We start from the raw sequence: 21,192 nt of genomic DNA, 5'->3' as shown, positions 1-21,192 counted from the left end.
TATCAGATTACAGTTCTCAGAAATGGATGGTAGCAGGAAGTGACCAGGGCAGAGGAGGAGAAAAGAACTTACTTTTTAATAGCTGTATCCTACATCATCACTGGGTTTGGCCTAAAGTCTTGCCCATTTCATTTTTTAACCACACCCAACAGTGATGTTATGACTCAGTGCTGAACCTCATCACTTCTGAGTACTCTGTCAAAAGCAAGTTGAGTCCAAATATTCGGCCAGATTCTTGCGTACTTAATCAATTACCAGCCTTGTGTACAGGTGGAAAAAATATAATCACATACAAAATGGAAGAGGAGGCTTGGATGCCTCTAGATGTGGCTGCGCAATCTCAAGTTTTTATCATGGCTTGCTGCAGTTTGTTTTCTAAATGGTAAAACTTGAAGTCATGTCCAAAAGTCCAAACAACTTGGAGTGATGCAGATTCACGCTGAATTTAAAGCTCTGTATCATTATCCTTTATATCGGTTTTCATTTTTCCGCACATAAACAAAATCTGTTGTTTTACGCAACACTACACCAAAGTATTATCTTTGAAGATCCCGCAGGTCTTAAAGGACCCAGTGCAAGTCTTGTATGGGGCAGGGGCAAATCTGTGCTTCAAGTGGGATTGGGCAGTCAAAAAATAAACTGCGGATCCTGGGATTTAGTGCTAACCAGAAGAATAGAGTCAACAAATGAAAGTGAAAAGAAGATTAAAGCAGGTTTTTACAATGAAAAGCAAAGACAGAGAAGCCTGATATTTGGACAAATATCTCAGTTGCTACTGACCAAGATGGAAAGGAACGGGACTTCGCTGTGACAAATGTGCAAAGTATTGATAAACAACACGCACTTATGGGACACTTCTGGTTTTGAGGTAGCATATCTGCTTCACTCTCCCCAGTCACAAACAAGTGTACCTTAAAGATAAAGCACCTTTTCCCGTACATATTAAACAAGACACCATTGAGAAATGTGTGAAATGTGCACATGAATGACTGATTGGTGTGAATGTAACTGTAACTGTAATTTCACGACATTATAACTGCATGCATCACTTTGCTAATATTACGCAGCAAAGCAAAGCCTTTTCCTAGTGGGATGGGAGAAGACACAGACTGGAAAGTCACTATATTGTGCAGGCACGAATAACCAAAATAGTTTGTGTGCATGCAGGAGTGGAAGATGTGTGCAAAAGTGGGTGGTAATGGTCAGTGGAAGTGGGTGAACTAGCGCAGGGTTTTAGAGCAAAACTCAGATCACATTGTTACAGAGTAAAGAATCTCAGACATAGAAATCCAGTATCTTCTTTAAAGCTGCCTATGAAAATTCATTTCTATTGTTAAATTTTCTTAAAATGTACAATCATTGATTTCATTTTATCTATTTCTAATTGTATATCTGTGAAGTATTAGCATTTTTCAAATTTTTCCTATTATATCTGGCACCGAAAGCACTGTGAAACTGCTGACATGCTGTATAAATAAACTTAGAACTTGCAGACAAATGGTCAAGGACAGAAAGAAAACATACTCCCGAGTTAACTTCAAGGAAAATCGGTATCCTGGTTTGCTTCTGGAGAAGAACTTCAGAGCTGAATAAGGTAAAAGTTCTCTCCTCTTTAGCAATGCGATGTGCCGTATTGAATTTGGCACGGAACTCGGCTTTTTCACTCAACACACTAGCCTTCTCTTGACACCTAAAGCTTGTGGGATAATGAACCATTTTCTTTCTTTAAGTTTGTTCTTAGTTTCTGTTGCAAAAATTTTGTTGCAGGAAGTGGCAACACCTCATTCTGCACAATTGACACAGTCATCTCATTGTTCTCTTTACAGTATCACCACTCATGTCAAAATACACATTTCTTTTTATTTGCAGCAGTTTCTCTTTCACCTGTCCCCACTGCTTCCCCTGCCTTCTCCGCTTCGTCTTGTAGCTTATCAGCTGTGGGTAAGGCACTTTTAGAGGGGCCTTAGCACAAAATAAGACTTGATGGTATGTTTCATCACTTTACAGTTACCAAATGTTATCAGTAGCCATCTAATACTAGCTGTGCGTATGCATAAGACCCTTGTTTGTTTTTCCAGCCTTAGTGAAGAATGAATTCTATCACTTACAGTGTTTACTAGTTTTACTACTAGAGAAACTTGCACTCGATGACTTGTGCATCCATGGCTCAATACGTTCCAAACATGTATTACCATTTAAAAGTACTGCTACTGTATGTCCTCCTCAAAGTTGTGGAGCACATTAACAATGGAGAAGTGGACTGTGTGGCAGAAGTGGCTTGAAATGTTCCTTTCAATTTCTTGTATTTTTCTGCCATCATTACCTTTGGAATTCATTTTAACAAATGAAGGCTTCAAGCAAAAGGAGAAAAAAAATGTAAACATAAGTCCTCAATTGAGTGGCAGCCAAAACACAGATTTTGGGTAGAGTCACACTTTAAACCCCATAGTTTCAGGTCATTTTATCTACTCTGAAGGCAGTAAAAAACAATAATTATGTGTGTCAGGTATGTGGTGTAAACAAAAGACAATAGTATTGTATCATCATATCCACAAAATATGAGGAGTCTCCTGTGTGTCCAAAATTTGAAAACGAAAATTCAACTCTGGAATCATTAAGGTAGACCAGAAAATACATTTTATCCAAGTAATTTTTCTTCCTAAGAAAAAGGATATCTGCCTGAAAATGGACTCCTCCAACAGATATGGAGCAGTGGGGATGACAGTGAGCTTCAGCAATGACAATCAGGTCATTTTATGTAATGTGATGTTGCAGAAGAATGTGTGGAACACCTCACAGCACTCTGACACAAAGACTGGCCATGTGAGAACTATTTTTACCATTTTTCATCTGGTGTGACACCATACATTTCCCCTGATTCTTCATTCTGTTCTTTTTCAGCCTACAAACATGTTCTCTGTCTACTACTTTTCACTTTCTACTGGAAAATATGACAACTCTCTTTACGATGAATTGGTAAAATAACTAGTGGACTCCAGCTTCCAAAGTCAGTGTAGTTAAAGTTGTTTTGCCAACTTTTCCAGCAGGAATAAGAGTGCACTGATAAAATACTGCACATTTATACACAACCTGCACAAATCAGCCATGTGGCAGGGACACAGCCAGGACAAGTAGTCCCCCTTTGGACACATGCCTTGATGCCACATGTATCCTGCCTATTTGCTGCACTGAGAGTTCAAGAGTTGCCATGTCAGCACAGGCCACACACTGGAAGCAATTGTTACAAGCAGACTGAAAAAAAACAACAACTTTAGCAATGTGTAAATGCACTATTAGTCTTGCATACATCAGATAAGATGCCATTCCAGGCAACACAAGTCATGCGAGTTGTCACTTGTAAGCAAAAATGCAAGCATAACTAAACAGAAACATGATTGCCATTAAGATAATCCAAGTGTTTTAGTGTCATTGTTGGTTATGGAGCTGAGAATTTGCTTGTCCACAGAAATCAAGCTAACTAGGGGCCCATCCAAGAGTTAAAGATCTTTAGTTGTAGAAGTCACCAGTCAGACAGGTAGGCAGCTCTTTAGCCAGCATCTGGATTTTGGAAAAATCCCAATAAACGCATATGGTATAAACATTTTTTTGAGTAAATATGACTGTGCCGTATAGCTACACATTGAAAAGAAGCAGAACTGGACACCCATTCAATACTAGCGCCCACACATTTGATGGATGTTTGTCAAATGAGGATAAGAATGCATTTTTAAACCCACAACACCTAAATACCTGTGGCAGCTGGCTTGGTGTTACTTGTGCCTTCTGAGTTTTTTGTTTTTGTCTGGTTCATTATTTACTTTAATTAAGTATTGTGAAATGAATGTTGAGAAAATCCCACTTTACTTTGTCTCATTGTCCTATTTCTTTCTTTGTCACTACTCCAGTATCCATTCATGCTCAGCCTCCAGTGCTGCTGCTTAAAGCTTTGTCAGCATCACCGACAATACAAAATTTCTTTACACTCAAAACCAACTGTGTACAGTTAGCAAAACTTTTACATTAAACTCAAACTAGTTGATGCCTTAAGTTAAAAAATAATAGCACTGCTCAGAGAGAATTGCTGTAACACACAGACTGATTTAGTCATTGCTAAGCTAATCATACAGAAGTATTTCTACTCGAGTACATTGCTGAAAACCTAAAATTCTTATGTCATGAATGAATTTCATCACTGGAGTAATGTATACTTAAAACAACCACTGGGAAATGTACTTCTGTATCAGTATGGGACATTGAAAATAACTGAAATAATTCAGAGACTGCAACAACGGGACGATGGTATTTGTTGCTGCAGTCTAGACGATGTGCTTTGAGATGCTTTAAATGCTCATGCCTAACAGTTGTACTGGTGTGATAAGCCATTTTCAATTTGCAGTACTTACAGAGCACCACAATGTTGGTCTCTGCTAAAAATCCTCCCACACTTGAGATGATCGTGGGCGAGGATTTTTACCAGAAGCAAATTCTCCAGGGGAATCCCATGCATTTGACTGGGTCATCTTTGCGACATACTGTTGTCGTAATCAATGAGGCTGATGAGCTGCCTTAACCTAGTCACCAAATGTTGTTGAATGTTTCTCAAGAACTGCCCATCCAAACTACTTCATACTTGACACTGCACTTCCTTGAGTCTCCAGACATATACTCGCCAAGCATGAAATACACCAGATGGATGGTTGTCAAGAAAAGCAAAGAACAGACAGACACACACACAAATAGAGGTAAAGACTAGTTGGATTTTCTCTTCTCTAGGAGGGGTTTTTGTTTTCGTACTGCATGACAAAAAAAAAAACTATCACTTGCCACCAATTGCAGCTTTCTTTCCTACAGTATTCAATTTCACTTAACAAAAACTAATATGCGACTTTCTTAACCTCTTCATTAAAAAAAGCAATGGCCAAAGCAATACGAGTTGCATGTCCAGTCTGAACCAGGAGGCAGTATTTTGGTATGTTTCTTGGCAGTCAAACTAAAATTCGAGGCGGTTAGCTTTAGCAAATACAATGTCAAAGTCATCACTCCCGACACTGTACCTTCAAATGTTTAAAACAGGTCAGTCACATTGGAAAGACTTGATGAAGTCCAACTGGGTAAACAAGTAATAGTTCAGACAGTCAAACATTGTAGGATTTCTCTTCTCGAGCTCCAAGAATTGCCTAAGGCCTTTGGGTGGGAACCTCTGGTCGATATGTCTACTCCTGTCCTCTGGCATCTGAAACAACTAGGTAAACTGCCAGAACGTCAACTTCTCAAAAGGGCATAAACACATTCAGATCATAGAAATATGCAAATCTTTTCAGCTGACAACAACATTTCAACCAGTGTAACCCTAAAAATCCCATTACAGACAATCCTCTAGGAAAACTTAGCAATGCAACATTTAGCATGCAGTAATAGGCTTATTGTATTAAATACGATATGTGACTCAACAGCCAGAAATTTGCAAGATTACACAGGGAACCATTACTACAGAAAAAGAGATTAATTTACACTTGTGGGAACATTATTCATTTTTGCATCTCATTTGAGAAACAAGAAGTGATTACCACTGAGTAAATGAGGCTAAGAATCCTACACTCAATCTTTTCCTGGTGACATCACTGTGGGATAATCCTCCAATCTAGTACAAGCCCTCGCAGCCCTCATTGCTCATCCACACCGACACCAGCAAGCAGGCTCATTTTTGTCAGACTTCATAGTTTCACCAGCATTTCCTGTTAACCTTCTCACAGTGACTGGTCTCAGCCTTCGACTCTGACAGCTGTGTTAAACTGTATCCACACCACACTACTGCTGCTATAACACCTCAGCCAGACTTACGTGGATGGAAGTAATAGACGTTATGCCATACAACCCTACAGAAATATCACCAGTGTGAGGTCTACAAATTGTGGATAGTCATTACAACAGGTAAGAAACAAAGACTAATAAGAGGGACATTGTATGGCAAAAGGGAAAAAGCCAAAATACGTTTTGTATATCACGAGTCACTGTTTGGTCAAGGTTCTGTGAAACAGGTGTGATTCAATATCCCTATGACAATCATAAAGACACTATAAAAAGTAACAACAAAGCAAAAATTGCAGAAGTAAATGTAGCATTTCAGTTTAGATACATTAAAAAAAAGAACATAACTATGGACTGAATGCATAAACGTGAGCTGATGCTTCACTTTCTTAGCAGCTGCTCAGCATTAGGACAGAACTGCACAAGTCATAACTCAACAAAAACTGATAAAAAAAGAAGTTTACAGTAAGATTAAATTCCACACATAAGGGTCTGCAAATTCCAAGGCTAATATAACCACAATAAACTCAACAACGGCCATGATGAGCAAGGTACCCTTGAGCTTTGAGAATGACAAAAGCAAGCACAAAAAATACCAAAAATAATGGGTGGTGGAAAATACAGATGTATCTTTAAAAGGTTTGAATCCTGATGCAGCAGAATAAGAGAGGATCTCCAGTCATGCCTGTCTAGTTACATCACTCCCAGGAAGGTTTTCATAAGAGGCACCCCTCCTCAGGCAAATCCAAGGCCCATCATAAAATGCAAAGTGACACGTGTCCCCCATCACTGGCCAAGGGTGCCAACTGTCTGCTTGCTTTTAAAGGAGGGCATTTGCTCAGAAGAGGCAGCGATATAAACATCGTCACCCCGCTTATGAGACACACCTCAAAGTCAGGTGAATGCAAAACTGACTTGTCCACTCAAATCACATAAGCCACGGTTCACAGATAAGATGACTGTGTAAAAAAAAACAAACTGAGACACTACAAGGTTTGATAATTAAGAGATGCATCAAATGAATAAAATTACAGGAATGCCTTTAAAACGCCTGAATTCCATAGAAAATTAATGGTATACTAGCTGTAGATCTTCTCTTTAGACATCTCATTTCATACACTAAGTGGTGAATCTGAGTTACAGAAATATTACTATTCTGGTACATACACAAAGTAGGCGCTTAGTCGTCTATAGTCTGGCGTGGGTGATAGCTACTAAGCTGTCGTGGACACACAGACACACACCCCGACGGAGGCACAACCGTCCACCATTACGCCTCCATAAAAAGGCTTTGCACGGTTGAGCTAATCTGACAAAGTTCTGAGATCAGTGGCTCATAAAGCCATAACCATGCCCATCCACGGTTAAAAGGAACGGCAGGCTGAGCAAAACCAGGTGGCAATGCTGCTTGTGATATTCATAAACTTCAGTGACCCAACTTTATCCAAAAGAAAAGCTGCCTATTTTCAACTAACCCATCAACAACAACAAGCTATCGCATGCTAACGTTAACTTGGCTTGCCAACAACAACCTGTCCATCTGTCCGGCTACAAAACCAGCGGCTAACTATCGCTCAGCTAACAGCCCATTGTGATTAAAACCGGCTACAGAGATAAGAGGAAAGTCGTTCAACAATGCAGCCTTTACTCGGATAAACATGATTATACAGAGTGTGATATTTAGCTCGGATGTCTGTACGCGTCCAAATAGCGATACACGACAGACAATGAAACCGACCCCGTCTCAGTGAGCAGCTAGTGTTACAAGGCTAACTCCGGAGCTAAGTTAGCCTGCTAATGCTAACTCCCCGGTCACTCGTCTGCACAGGCAGACAGTCGCTAATTTTATTCACAAATAATAGAGCGTTAATTACACAGAGGAGACGATCATTTCGTCCCGGAGTTTTGTAGCTTCATTATGAGCAAATAAAATGACTAACTTCCATTACATCCTAGTAATGGTGTATCCTAATACAAGTTTTCCGGGCAAGTTTAGTTAATATTTCTCTACTTTTGGGGCTTGCTCTTGGCAGTCTGTGCTCGGTAGGTGTGTGTGTGTAGCTGTGCGACACACGAACTGTTACCGTGCACGTTAGCTCGGATCAAGCTATGCTAGCTTAGCTTAACTTGCGTTAGCTGAGCTAAAAACCCATAGAGAAACTTCCGTCGTCGTCATATTTTAATTGAAAAATAAATTACTGAATTAGATTATACGGTGGCAGAACGGCGTTCCGTGAACTTACGGAGTCTAGGAGGAGCTTTATCGAGTTCCCCCGCGATTTTCAGTTGTTTGGTGGTAGTACTTAGCTGGCTTCGGTGTAAAAATCCCGGGGATACCCTCTCTTCTGTCCGCTGCCACTCCGGTTGCCAGATAATGTAATGAGCCACCACAGGCGGCGTCATGCTGCGTTCATACACACCTCGGAAATGTTAAGTTTCCAAACTGATGAGATGTAAGGACAATGGTGCGTTTAGGACTAGTCAAGGTGAGTGCTGTAGAATTAAGGGGAGTAAAAACAAAAACATAGTAATTATTTAATACATTTTAATGAGAATGTATATAAATAGATAAACACTATAATTTCTGACAGCCTTTTATACACAATACATTTGAGGTGTTGTTGGTACTTTGACACACTAGTAGCTCAGCCTTGGCCATCAGTTTATTAGATTTTAACCTGATAGTGACACAATTTTCAACTTATTTCCATGTAAAATTAATATAAAATGTGAGACAGGCAAAGTAAGATCATCCCACTTTCTAACATCACAGTGAGTGCAGGCACCTTGACCTGTTTCTCTTAAATTGTGTCTTATTTGTGATGATTTACAGAGTTTAAATTATATGTAAAGATGTTTCTTGACAACTGTGAAATACTATCCCAAAGTTTTTGAATAGTTGTATTCGTGTCTAGAGCTTTCAAACATGATCAGAAAGATAAACAGAGCCAGGGCTACATTATTTTTATTATTATTATTATTATTATTATTATTATTATTATTATTCTTACATTCGTAAAAAAATAACAAAAACAGATGTGGGACTACTCATGACACATTTAGGGCTACAGCCTGAGACACTCAGCCAGTGAATGGAACTATATTTAAATGCTTGTGTGACACTGCGTGCTTGCTTGAGGCAGAAATTTTGTTTCTTTATTTTAGGCCAAATACGAAAAAATGACATAGCAACTGTAAACAACTATTTCCTGACACAGAGTGGCATTCTAACACACGTATCTCTTACTCTCTTTATTGGGATACTGCTACTTACCAAATATAAATACATGTAAAGAACAAAAAGTCATGTATTCATTGATGCTGCAACAGTTAATCAATAAATAAATAAGTTGTCAGCTATTAAATTACCAAACCTACTATTGATAATTGGATAATCAGTTTAAATGTTATTTAAGAAATAAAATGTCTAAATCAGTGATTCTAGCTTTTCAAATGTGAATATTTTATGGTTTATTTACTCTTGCATGACAGTAAACTGCATATCTTTGAGTTTAGGATGTCATCTTGGACTTTAAGATTCAAAATATTCATCACTTTCAGAGATTTTACAGCCCAAACAACTAATCAGTTAATCTAAAATCATCTAAAAATCGATCAACACTAAAAATACATTTTATGCTTTACTTTGTATTACTGACTGTGGTTGTTCACACATATGTTTTCCTAGATTCTGTACATTACAATCCCTATTTTTTTTTAGATTTTACAGCATTTGTTTAAATAATTATACTCATATTTTTGATATATTTAGCACTGCAGCATGTTAAATGACTTGCAAGTGCACTTTTTATGTATTTTGCAGAACTTAAAACATATGTGCGCCTTCCTCTACTGTGTTTCTTTCCTAAATGTTAATGTGTATCACACGCTCCGAAATGACCCCAAACAATACTTTTGTTCCCAGACTGAAGCCATCAAACAAGATTTGCCTATCTGAACGGATATGCGCATTTCACAGACTACATAAACATCACAGTGGATCTGCCCCACCACCATCTCCTCAGGGCTTTCCTCACACCGCAGAAGACTGTAGGATCAATAGAGATAAGGCTGCCAAACTTTCTGTATGCATCCAGCGTACCGACCACAACAGGTATCTGCTGCCAGCTTCCTTACAATGTCTGTCCGTTCCTGCGGTACACGGTGTCCTCAGGGTACGACTGCTCAGCCAGCTCGAGAAGTACACCAAGAAACACAAACACATCATGTGACAAAGCTCGACTATCTGGGCCACTTCTATTGACACTGTGCTGCTGTTGTGGGAATTTCTGCGGCTCTCCTTTTGTTGTTGCAGACCTGCTCAGGCTGAATTTATAATAATCACCTCAGAATGTCAGTTTACCACCCACAGAGACCTTGTAGAGGTTCAAACCAGGGAGATAATAGTGCAGGCCATCTGTTGCTTCTGAAGGAGTGCTCAAAAGTTTTTCCTGATTCCAATTGCTCCGTGGGGTCTGCTACATGCAACAAAGGAGGCAGGGGAGCAAGCACCTTCAGCATGAACTCACAGAACAGGTGCAGAAACTGATGTAGGAACAAAGGTTGCCACTCGGACAGTTCCATACACCAAGTTAGTGCCATGGCTTGTATTTGCGCAGTATTAACCCCAGAGGATACATAAAGGGACAAGAGTAGACATAGTTTACTGCTCCACACAGACCTCAAGTTGCTTGTTAAAGGTATTTCTGAAGGGTTCAAATAAAAGCTTCTCCAGTGAGAATGAAGCAAGCCGACTACTCGTCTTATATGACATAAAGAAAGGAGTGTGGGAGGCTTATTTCAGGTGCTTTGGGAAAAGATAAGATGATTTAGCTTAGATACAGGTGCCACAAAATGGATGTTACCAGCTCCTATAGGTGCAGATATTCCAGTGGGACCAACCTGCTTTTTAGATAATCAATTTTAATAGTTTTACTGATCTACTGCATTTCCAGTTCTTAGTCCAGATCCAAAATCCTTCTATTATGAAGCAAGTTCACTTAAAAGAATTGCAGAAAGTCATTCATTGCAAATATAAGTAGTTAATTTTCAATGCATTATGTATTATTTCAACATTTGCATCAGTAAAAGACAGATTTATCACTATTTTGTAAACATGGTATATAATCAATTATAAGCCCTTATGTGGTTATAATATAAAATCCATTAGAAATTCTTTTTTTTCTAGCAAATGCAAAAAGTATACAACAAAATCCTAAAATATAACTAAGAGTGCACATTTAGACTTCAATGGAATTAGTTATACAGTTGTAGTAGATTGAAAAATCTGGCATCCCCTAAAGGTTATTTGCAAAACATGCTCCACGCTGACTTTTTCTACCATTGTAGTTACTAGCTACTAGCTAATAATTTATCTGACATACAGCTACTGGTATTCAGTTTTTTCCTCCCTGTTATTTTGCTGTATTCACCATGTCCAGAGGGCGTTACCAGAATGAAAAGCCAGTTTGGCCTCCTAGTATTTGCAGGCTTGTTCATGTAGACAGTGGGTGTCTAACAGGATTTCTGCAATGAATACAGACCCCAAAATTACAAAATTTCAATCATATTTTTATTGGAAAATTATTGAAAACAATGTAAGAATTAAAAACATAGGCATTGGATAGAATATGGCTAGTACTCAAGCTGAAACTGTGTCCTTACAGAGTGCTTTAAATACCAAGCGTAGAGATACCTACATAGGATAGCTAAAATAATACATATCACACTTTTACTAAATTGACTTTATAAAATGTCACTGTACAATAAAGGTTCAACGAGTGGCAAATCTATACAAACATACTGTGAAGAAACCATTTAGTAGAACTATCAAGACAAATTAAAATATAACAAAATAAAATAAATTCTTTTTTTCCCCCCGATATCTGAAGATTATTGAAAGCCTCCAGAAGTCTAAACATGACTTGTAAAAAGTAATACATCAACAGGAATTCATATATTACGGAACCTCAAAAAATATATCCGGTAAATGTGAGTTTATAAAGGGAGGCTACAACCCTCACAGCCACCAAATGATAGAAATTCCAGAAGTATTGAAAGTTTGCTGAACAGAGGCATCTTCTGCACGTAGTGGATTGTGCACAATGACAAAACAATGTACACTGCCAATTTGTAGAATGAAACATTTCAAATTATTATTCTGTGAAAATAAATTACAAGAAGTCTCTATTTTTTTTTCTACTATGGATTTTGTGCAAAAAAAACATATCTACCAAGAATTTATTGTTAGCAACCCAGGTCAGAAACTATTGTACAGGGAGTCCACATCAGTAACTTCCGTGCATGAAAAAAGAGCATCCATACAAAAAAGGCAAGATGTAAAATATTTACCAACAGTTACAAAAATAGCAACATGAATAAATTAATTTCTTCTACATTTCTTTACTGCCCTCTCCCACTCCCCCCATTTAACCCCTTTGTTTTTCCACTAAATGGAAAAGAATCCTGGCAAACGTAGCAAAGGCTTCTTTATATCTGAGGCAAAGAAGCCCTTTTATACATTGCCATGTGTCCTTCACTCCTCCAACCACGCCCCTGCGCCCCACGAGTGTCCTTACCACCAGAGAGCGTGAAACACATGCACAACAGCAGTTGCAATTGTTTTACAATGTTTAAAAATGCAATAGCAGACAATCAGGAAGAAATCTTGACAAACTAATCAAGTGGAGGCCCAACTGTCACCTGTTTAGATCCTTTGAAGCTACAGTGGTCTGGATAGCAGGTTGTTAGGCATCAGTTTGCTGCTTGTGATAAATTACCAGCTACAGCCATATGCAAGACAGGAGGCTCCTCATAGCAGGCTTGCAAGGCTGGTGGTAGGGCCATTCTGGGCTTGGATCTGGACAGGGGGAGGGCCATCCGTCCACTGAAAAACAGACAAGACACACTCTATTCAGAGCACTAAAAAAAACACAGAATAAACCAGTGTAAACAAGTGAATCCAGTATGACACTAGAGTGAAAACTGGTTAAGTAGGACATGCAAAATTTCTTCACATACACTGATGAGGTTATGCTCAGGGAGGCTGCAGGCAGCGATGTGGTCCTGCAGCAGCTGCTGGGAGAAGTTCTGGTGCATCTGCGCTGCTTCATGAGCATCCATGGTGTTCCCGAGAGCCTTGTTCAAATCTACAAGCAAAACACATGGTCAGAGCCTATAAACACAGCTTGTATCTTAACCCTCTGAACACCAAAACCTATCTACAGGTTTAAAAAAACACGTTTTAAAAGAGGAAAAAGACACCATTTGTCAGAGCCAGAAACTGTACAGACTCCCAAAATGTATGGATTTCCTGTTTTTTGTATTTGCTGCTATAACACCAAAAATTTCCCCGCTGTGGGATCATAAAGTATCCATCCATCCATCCATCCATCCAGATGGTCCTTGAATTACTCATCTGTGTAGAAACCTAACCAAAGCAGAGCTTAAAATAACAACAATTCATCAAAATCCTTTTATTCTACATGGTTGATTTAAAAATCCAGTTTGCACTAACTAGATTCTGTAAAATTCAAAAAATTCTGCACTGCTTGGTGCAACCATGAAGCTATTAGTGACTCAGCTACGACTAAGACTCGTGGCAAAAATTCAGGGACTTTTCCACTGCAATGGGTTGAATGCTTAAACAGAGCAGATAAGAGACAAGTATAGAAACAAATTAAACATCTAAGTAAAGTAACTAAAGTGTGTACAGTCACTATTTTTTCCAATATTGTTAACACCTATGGGCACTTGGAAAATTGTTGAACATGTTCATTTCAGATTTTTTTTTATCAAATTCTGTAAAATAAATCAAAGAAATTATTTTTATTTTTTTAATTATCTAAAGTATTATAATTTGCTACACAAAAGATACTTTCGACTTCTCTCTACTTCTAGCTGTTGTTGCGTTGTTTCCATAGCGATGCAGAACTTTTTTACTGCAGTGGTAAATGAGCCCACAGTGAGTAAAAATGTGATGGGAGCAACAAACAAAAACAAAAAAGAAAGCCAGACACTGCTTGAGGGTTAAGAAATTTTGTACTAAAATAAAAAATGTATTGCCAAGTTTTATTCACTCACAGCAGAACTTCTGCAAAGCTTTTAATTCAAGTGTTAACAAGTCGAATAAAGAGAGCGTAAATAATGTTTTACTGGAATGATGAAAGAATAATTATGTACCTTTCAACAGTGCTGAAGACCAGAGCTGAACAGACATGTCAGGGATCTTGCTGGCCAGCTGCATGGCAGGTACAACCATGTTGTTGCTTTCCTAAGGACAACAGAGAGCGTTTTCAGGGAATGGTTATCGGTCATCACAAACACAGCTTCCCATTTATAAACATGTAGAAAAATTGATTGGTGTTAAAATATGCTGCTTTCCAATTAGCCCTACATATATCAGGGTTACATGTTTGTATCATTCAGGTGTGCAAGAGGAATTAGCACTTCTCAATTAATTTGTGCACAGAAATCAACTACTCACACAAATAAACAATTTCTTCCAGCAAATTACATAAAACTTAAAATTATTGTAGCTACAATCATTAGTCAGGGAGGAACCTGCCTGCAACCATGTTTAGTGCAGAGATGGCCACAAATTACTGAATCATTTATTCGATACTTTAAAATATTCATATGTATCTTAGAGTCCATCTCTGCTCGTCGTTTTGCTTTGCCTCATCCAACAAACTGCATCACATGCATTTCTGTGCTGACCAACAGATTCCTCATTAACCAAAAGTTAATTGACAGGACATTGGGCCAGTATTCATGCAAATCTGAGCAACTTCATTGATTATAAAAAGTAATTATATGGGCAGTTTTATGAATCTGGATGTTTCATCGCTACATTGCACTTCTATTTTAATCAGTCTCATAAATGAGGCTCCAGTCACGCATCAAAAGAGGTGAAGAAGGTTGGCTAAGTAAAACATTTAGCCTTCGATGATAGAAAAGATGTGACCCTGTTCTTCCTTCCTGTTTATGGTCCAGTTGTTTTAAGTCAAAATCAAATCCGTTTTAGTGTGAGCATCAACTTTATTTGCATAATATACAGTCTTACTCTGTGGTTGCCCAGTACGTAGAAAATGTGGCCAAGCAGAACCAGAGAGCAGGCAGTCAGTCTGTTCAGATCCTCAGCGTTGGACATCTTCAGGGTTTCTCTTAGGAAACGTCTGCAACACAAACAAACAGAATTGTGTATAAGTGCAGAGTGGATCTGTTGGTGTGTTTGCATTAAACAATATGACACTCATCTTACTTTGCCTCATTGTAGCGTCCTTGAAAGAAGGACAGGAGTCCTCTGATGTAGAAGGCGGCAGCGCGCAGGCAATGGGAGCTGAACCAAAGCAAAGTCAGTGGTTGGATAGTTAATAATCGGATCAAAATGCTTTGCTTTAATATCTTGTCTGGTGTTACAAAAACAAACTGTAAAACTTTTATGCCATCTTACCTTACTGGGAAATTATGGTCTGGGTTTATTCTCTCTAGAAGACTGTACAGCTGGAGAGGAAATAAAACGGTAGTTGATTAAGATGTATACCTATTAGTAATGGTTTTATTTAAATAATGTTCTTGCTTTTTCCATGATAACTCTTGCTTTGTTCTTAAAACCAAGATAAGGAATGCATACATTTATTTTTATCATTAGTACTGAGTGGGGCATTTTACATATGAAACATGAACTTGTTAGTGCTCTCTGGTGGACATGGCATGTCATTGCAACATCATTTTTAGGTAACAATACCAATCATATCTGGTATTTCTACAACAATTTCTTGTTAGTCTTTGGCTGATATATATCTGTATCTGTCTATATCTATATATATCTATATCTATGTCTCTCTATATTTCTAGACACACACTGAAATATTTGTCATAGGCCATTGGCCATGCTGATTTATTGGTCAGGTACTGAAAAGAAGTATACTACAAACACGAAAAAACATATAAATACACTTTGTTTAGAAGTGGGTCACTGCATTTCTAGTTGTAATTTAGAAATGGGTCCCATAATTACTTAACTAACCTCCTGGTGTCGGTTTCCTTCCCTTATGTAGACACTGGCCAAGTTGGTTACAATGTATGTCCACAGTTCCTGGTGTGTGGTGAGCTGGAACACAAAGAGCAATTTTAACATGTTTGAGTCAAGAGGAAACAGCAGCTGCTACAGAAAGAAAATGAGAGGAGAACAGTAACAGTATGAAGATGAAGTGAAATCAGCGTGCACTCACCCGCAGGGCTGTGGTGAACTGTGCCTCTGCATTATCCATGCAGTTCACAGAGATACAGTACAGACCCTGGAATAAGAGAAGGACAGGAGAAGACATTAGGCTAATAATCAGAGACATCAATTTCTCAATAAATCTGAGATATAATTAACTCATTTAGAGAATGTACTTGGCATGGATACAGCTTTTATGTCAGCTGTCTGTTTTGGTGTTCTACCTTTTTATTTAGTTCTAGTTAGGTTCATATTTTAAAAGGTTAGTTAAGACTTTTCCATGAATTTTAGTTGATTCTTAATTCATTTTAATCCACAAACAAGATAAATGCTTGTTTATCATTGCAGAACAAATGTAATTAAAACTATTTTCTTACTGTTCTCACATTTGCTTGCTGTCTGTATTTATCCCCTAAAAATTTAAGGAACTCCATTGAAGTGTGATTTCGTCAATGTAACAGTTTTCTCACTAAGAACTGGTAGAACTTTGGGATGATTGCAAAATTTCAAAACAATTTCTGTTTTTAGTGTTATTTGCATGTGAGACCATGTTTTGGAACTGTGTTGTTTGTCTGAGATACTGCTGTAACCCTGATCACTTTCACATTATCAAATGCAGTTATATTATTTTTACAAAAGGCTTTGGTAGAAATACTCACTAATAGAGTGTGAAGCTGAGCAGCATGGTTGGTGAATAACCTGGGGGACTGTTGGCACAGCTGACACACCTGTGAGATCTGGACAGAAAGAACAAAGAGTTAACCGACTTTAATTCCACAAGCTCATTTAAGCATGCAAATTCCATTTTGTGAAATGAAACAGAACTAAGCTTTCAGGCTTGACTGAATTTTTTTTTTTATGATGTCACAAAATAAAGGTGGAGTCTGCAAATCTGGAGCAACACTATTGATATTTAGCTTGGTAAGAATAGCTTGTGGTCCAGGTTTACCATCCCTCTCATTCTCACAGTCCCTGGATCTGTTAAAATTTGTTGAATCTCACAAAAGGTGTATTGCATTAGATGTGCATACTCCATCCTTAAACACAATACAAGTCAATAAATGGCCATGGAAACAGACACAATGTACCTCTTGTAATGCAGTGGCCTTGTGGCCCGTGACCAGTCGGCACATGATGATGTGCTCCAGTAGAATGACTTGAAAGGTGGAGAGGATGGGGCTGCAGTCCAACACTACAACAATAGAGATACATTTTTTTTAAAAAATGTAGCAACACAGGCGATACAAAACGATTTGTTTTACAGTTTAAAAAGCATAGCCTCAGTTCACATGATCAGCTAAGATTTAAAATTTGAACTCACTTTTTAGTTTCTCTAGTTGCATAAGAGCCTTGTCTGTGTACTTCTGAGCTTTCTCCAGATAGCCTGCTTGCATGGAGTGCATGACTGTCACCTGTAACATGATAAAAGAAACAATTAAAATTTTAAAACAATTCCGGAAAAGTGCATTTAAAAAAAAAAAAAAAAAAGAAAGAAACTTGCATGATTTCCCAAACACAGCATATGACTGTACCAGTGAGAGGCAGCGGTTTAAGGCCCCCACTGTAATTAAATCTTTGCAACTCTGCAGCTACTGTGGTTGTCTTTTTATTACAAAGACATAAGATGCACCTTACATGCAACCTCAATGATAAACAAAAAGAAAGGCTATGGCGGTAAGTTAGAAAATCTAGTGTATGCCATCATTCTAAACAGAATGAATGCTTCTGGGACAGTGATGTGACCGCAGCCTGTGACTGCCATGCTTTAACTTTAGGAGACTGCAACTTTTAAGGTCTTTTAAAGTGATGGGGGAAGAAAAGCGGCATTACCAAATATACAAGGACACACATGTGCTCCTTGGGCAGCCAGTGGAAGAGATCAGCTGGGTTGCTGGGCAGAATCTCATCATCGTGGAGTGTAGAGATGGTTTGGATGCACTGCTGCAGCTGCTTCAGACACGGCTTCACGCTCTTCACCTGAAGACACACACAAACATCGGAACCAATCCGATTTTACCTCCTGGTAGCTTCCTAAAAAATGTTATTAAGTGTAACTCTTCTACACTGGATTTCCTACCTGCCCAGCATCCAGGTAGTGTGTGACCTGTAGTACAAGGAAGAAGACCCTCAGAGACTCCTTCTGGATTGGGTTTCCCTGCCAGTTTTCCACTATAGTTCCACACAGTGTGAGAAGAGGATGCACCTCCCCAAGTTTCCTCTCCATTAGCAGCAACTAGAAGATTAGAGAATATTTTTAACAATCAAAATTGAGCAAAAAATACTTTTGCTGTTTATGCTGTTTTTTTCTAACTAACGTAGTAATTACTGTTGTATATGAAGGTGTCATCTATTGATATATCTAAGCTTTGAAAGTGTTTATGCTACTATTGTGTAACAGCACTAACAAAGTAAAAGTACAACAAAAGACTCACCATTCCTTTACTAAGGAGAAACAATGCCCTACAAAAGAAAGAAAATCACGGAGTCACTTTTTAACTATGAACTTTCAGCAAAGAGTAAATTGCCAAGGCCAATACCAGGTTAAAAAGTCCACAAAACTGGCTGAATGCATCATTTGTATTACCATCGACACATACATACAAGATGACAAACTGTTTTTTATACAAAAGGAGCGTCTTGAGGTTTTTTTCTTTATTTCACTATTACGTGATTCATCAAACTACACCATGTATGACAATCTAATAAGTTTCACATTCAGATTAAAGTCTGAAAAGCAGCGAAACATAAATTAGTTAGATTACACAGTTTGATAAATTTAAGTGATGTTTCCAATATTCTGCAACACTTTTGGTTCTGAAGTGAGATAGTGGGAATGCCAGGTTAGCAACAAAACCGCCTTGCTGTCAAGAGTTTCATAGTCCACATATATCTGGTTTGGGAGTGATCTGACGATTGCAACCCTTTCCATGCAAACAGCTGAGGAGGGTGTAATGACTCAAATTACTCACACTTCTAGTTGCTCTATGTATTATTTGTTGTGCACACTAGATTAATAGACATGTTTAATGTAATTTAAGGTGTCTGATGCAATCCACTTGAAGCCTGAAATTTGCAAACAAAGCACAGGGTGACATTTACCTGGTATATTCTGAGCCCACAACTCGAGCATACTCAGCTCCAACTCCCAGAAGGTCACATGCTGACACCAAGTCTTTCTCCAGTGTATGAAGTTGCTGAAAGAGACAAAAAAATAAAAATAAATCCCCAGTCATCCCTTGGGACTCCTCTGCTGTTTGGACACAAACTCTAGATTGCAGCAAAATCTAGTTTAACTGTGAGCAATTAACATTTAGATCAGCTACCAGAGTTTTGCAGCTCCACTACTGTTTGACCTACGTGTGACAATAACTAAACGCACATTCATGCTATTGCAATAATACATACCGCCAACTGGAACAACAATCTGCAGTGCCAGTATGGGGTTTGTTGTGAAATCTGGATGGCTTTGCGCAGCAGGGGTTTTGCAGAGTCCACCAAATTCTGAAAATATCATAAAAGCAAGCAATTAAGTTTTAAAACGGCACACAAATCACACAGAGGTTATTCAAAGCGCTTTACATGCAAAAGCAAAACAATGTGTTTAGGATAAAAAATAGAAATTGTACAGAAAAGTAGAATAAGGGTAACTGAAAATTATTTGACAAAAAATTTGAAAAAGAAAAAAAAAACAAACATGTACTATAAAATAAAACAGAAACTAGTAGAAAAAATAGCTTACTTTTGAAAAAAAAAAAATAGCTTATGTTGAGGCAAATCTAAGTTACAGCTGGAGATGGTTCCAGCAGTGGGCACCACAATGACTAAACACATTTTCACCTTTTATGGTCTGAATTGTGCGCACCATTGACTAATCAGTCCCTGCAGATCTTATGAACCTACAGCCCTTGTACTCAAACAAATGTGTCTCCAATAAATGCTGGGCCCAGACCATTCAGAGACTTGTAGACAATAAGTAAGACCTTAATTTAAATTTCACATATAACTGGAACTCAGTGCCGGAATCTAAGAATGAGCCTGACGTGTTCCAGCTTCTATGTGTTTGTCAGATTTCTAGTGAGTAGAATTTTGAATCAAGTGCAAATTTCTAATGGTCTTATTTGGTAAGTCAGTACAGAATGCACTATTGTATTCCATTCTACAAGCAATAAAACCATGAATTAGTTTTAATAAATCTTATCTGTACACAAAATTGCTTAGTTTTAAAATGTTTAAGATTACAGAGTAAGGATTTAGTTACAGATATGATATGGCTGCTGAAGGATCAATAAATACACTAAAACGAGATAAAAGGATCAATAGCTGATTGTAAATAACAAATACCATCACGTATCACCATGAAATACACGTATTGCAATGTCTTGTGAATTTCGCTTTATGATAATAGTAAATGAACTGAAGGATCAATAAATACACTGAAACGAGATAAAAAGAATAAACTTGTTCCCCACAGCTTACGATATAATTACATTGACGTTAATTAAAATGTCTTACCTGTTGGCAAAAGAGTTCTGACAAAATGCTGGCGGCTTCAAACTTGACATCTTCAAATTGAGGAACTTGTTGAGATATATACCACTGCAAAACAAACCAAACAAAATGTTGGCGGCGCCACAGCTGCTATTATTTTGAAGCAACAATAATCCTATACAGTAGCTTATTTGGCTAACACTACAGAAAGAACCAAAGTCCTCGATTTGTTACGAATATGTAGCAAATAACGCATCGAAATATTACGAATCTAAACATCTTTACTAATTTAATCTCCTACAATGAACAGCAATTTAAAGACTAGCGCCGTTCTCTGTTTTCGCTACTTGCGGCCTACACCCGTCCGCTTCTCCGCAGCATCCCCGCTCTTTCCTACTTCAACCGTCCCTCACCGCTTTCTCCAGGTGGCTGCGGGCCAGCTCGCTGTTCTTGGTGTGGTGGTAGAGAACCGAGCCCAACTGAAGATGTGTCCGAGCCTCGATCCTCTGGGGGGGCTTAAACTGAAACACGGCCTGTAGGCAGTGCACGCAGAGTCGTATTTTGGGCGGACTGGAGGTTCGAAAATGCTCCGCAAAGCCGAGAAGGGCGAGGTACCAGCGCTCCGGGGCCTCTACGTTTGACGCCATTTTCCCAGACAACAACAAGTTTTT

At 38.4% G+C, this 21,192-nt stretch overlaps 2 protein-coding genes and 1 long non-coding RNA gene across 5 annotated transcripts in view; 1 reads left to right on the top strand and 2 right to left on the bottom strand.

Moving 5' to 3' along the window:
- Positions 1 to 8,190, bottom strand: part of gatad2ab (GATA zinc finger domain containing 2Ab) — a 26,893-nt gene extending 18,703 nt beyond the window's left edge. For all 3 annotated transcript variants that reach the window (XM_023273638.3, XM_023273646.3, XM_023273654.3), the window contains exon 1: positions 8,052 to 8,190. The gene's annotated coding sequence lies outside the window, so the exon portion shown is untranslated. The remainder of the gene's footprint in view (positions 1 to 8,051) is intronic.
- Positions 8,156 to 12,006, top strand: LOC129350171 (uncharacterized). The gene is made up of 2 exons (XR_008603476.1): positions 8,156 to 8,294; positions 9,734 to 12,006. It is a non-coding gene; the product is annotated as an uncharacterized LOC129350171 (long non-coding RNA).
- LOC111570662 (MAU2 chromatid cohesion factor homolog) lies at positions 11,359 to 21,192 on the bottom strand. Its single transcript, XM_023273553.3, has 18 exons — positions 20,935 to 21,192; positions 20,546 to 20,629; positions 19,439 to 19,534; positions 19,133 to 19,227; positions 18,466 to 18,493; positions 18,111 to 18,266; positions 17,864 to 18,010; positions 17,355 to 17,445; positions 17,122 to 17,225; positions 16,693 to 16,770; positions 16,044 to 16,109; positions 15,839 to 15,922; positions 15,263 to 15,312; positions 15,071 to 15,148; positions 14,873 to 14,984; positions 13,990 to 14,080; positions 12,829 to 12,956; positions 11,359 to 12,694 (listed from the first exon to the last, which is right to left on the bottom strand). The coding sequence occupies exons 1-18, from the start codon at positions 21,166 to 21,168 to the stop codon at positions 12,620 to 12,622; spliced, it is 1,797 nt and encodes a 598-aa protein (XP_023129321.1). The 5' UTR covers positions 21,169 to 21,192; the 3' UTR covers positions 11,359 to 12,619.

The sequence above is a fragment of the Amphiprion ocellaris genome, chromosome 2 (genome assembly GCF_022539595.1).
Source record: "Amphiprion ocellaris isolate individual 3 ecotype Okinawa chromosome 2, ASM2253959v1, whole genome shotgun sequence".
Taxonomy (NCBI): Eukaryota; Metazoa; Chordata; class Actinopteri; family Pomacentridae; genus Amphiprion; species Amphiprion ocellaris.
Note: the sequence above shows the minus strand (reverse complement) of the source record. Positions and strands in the feature narration are given on the sequence as shown.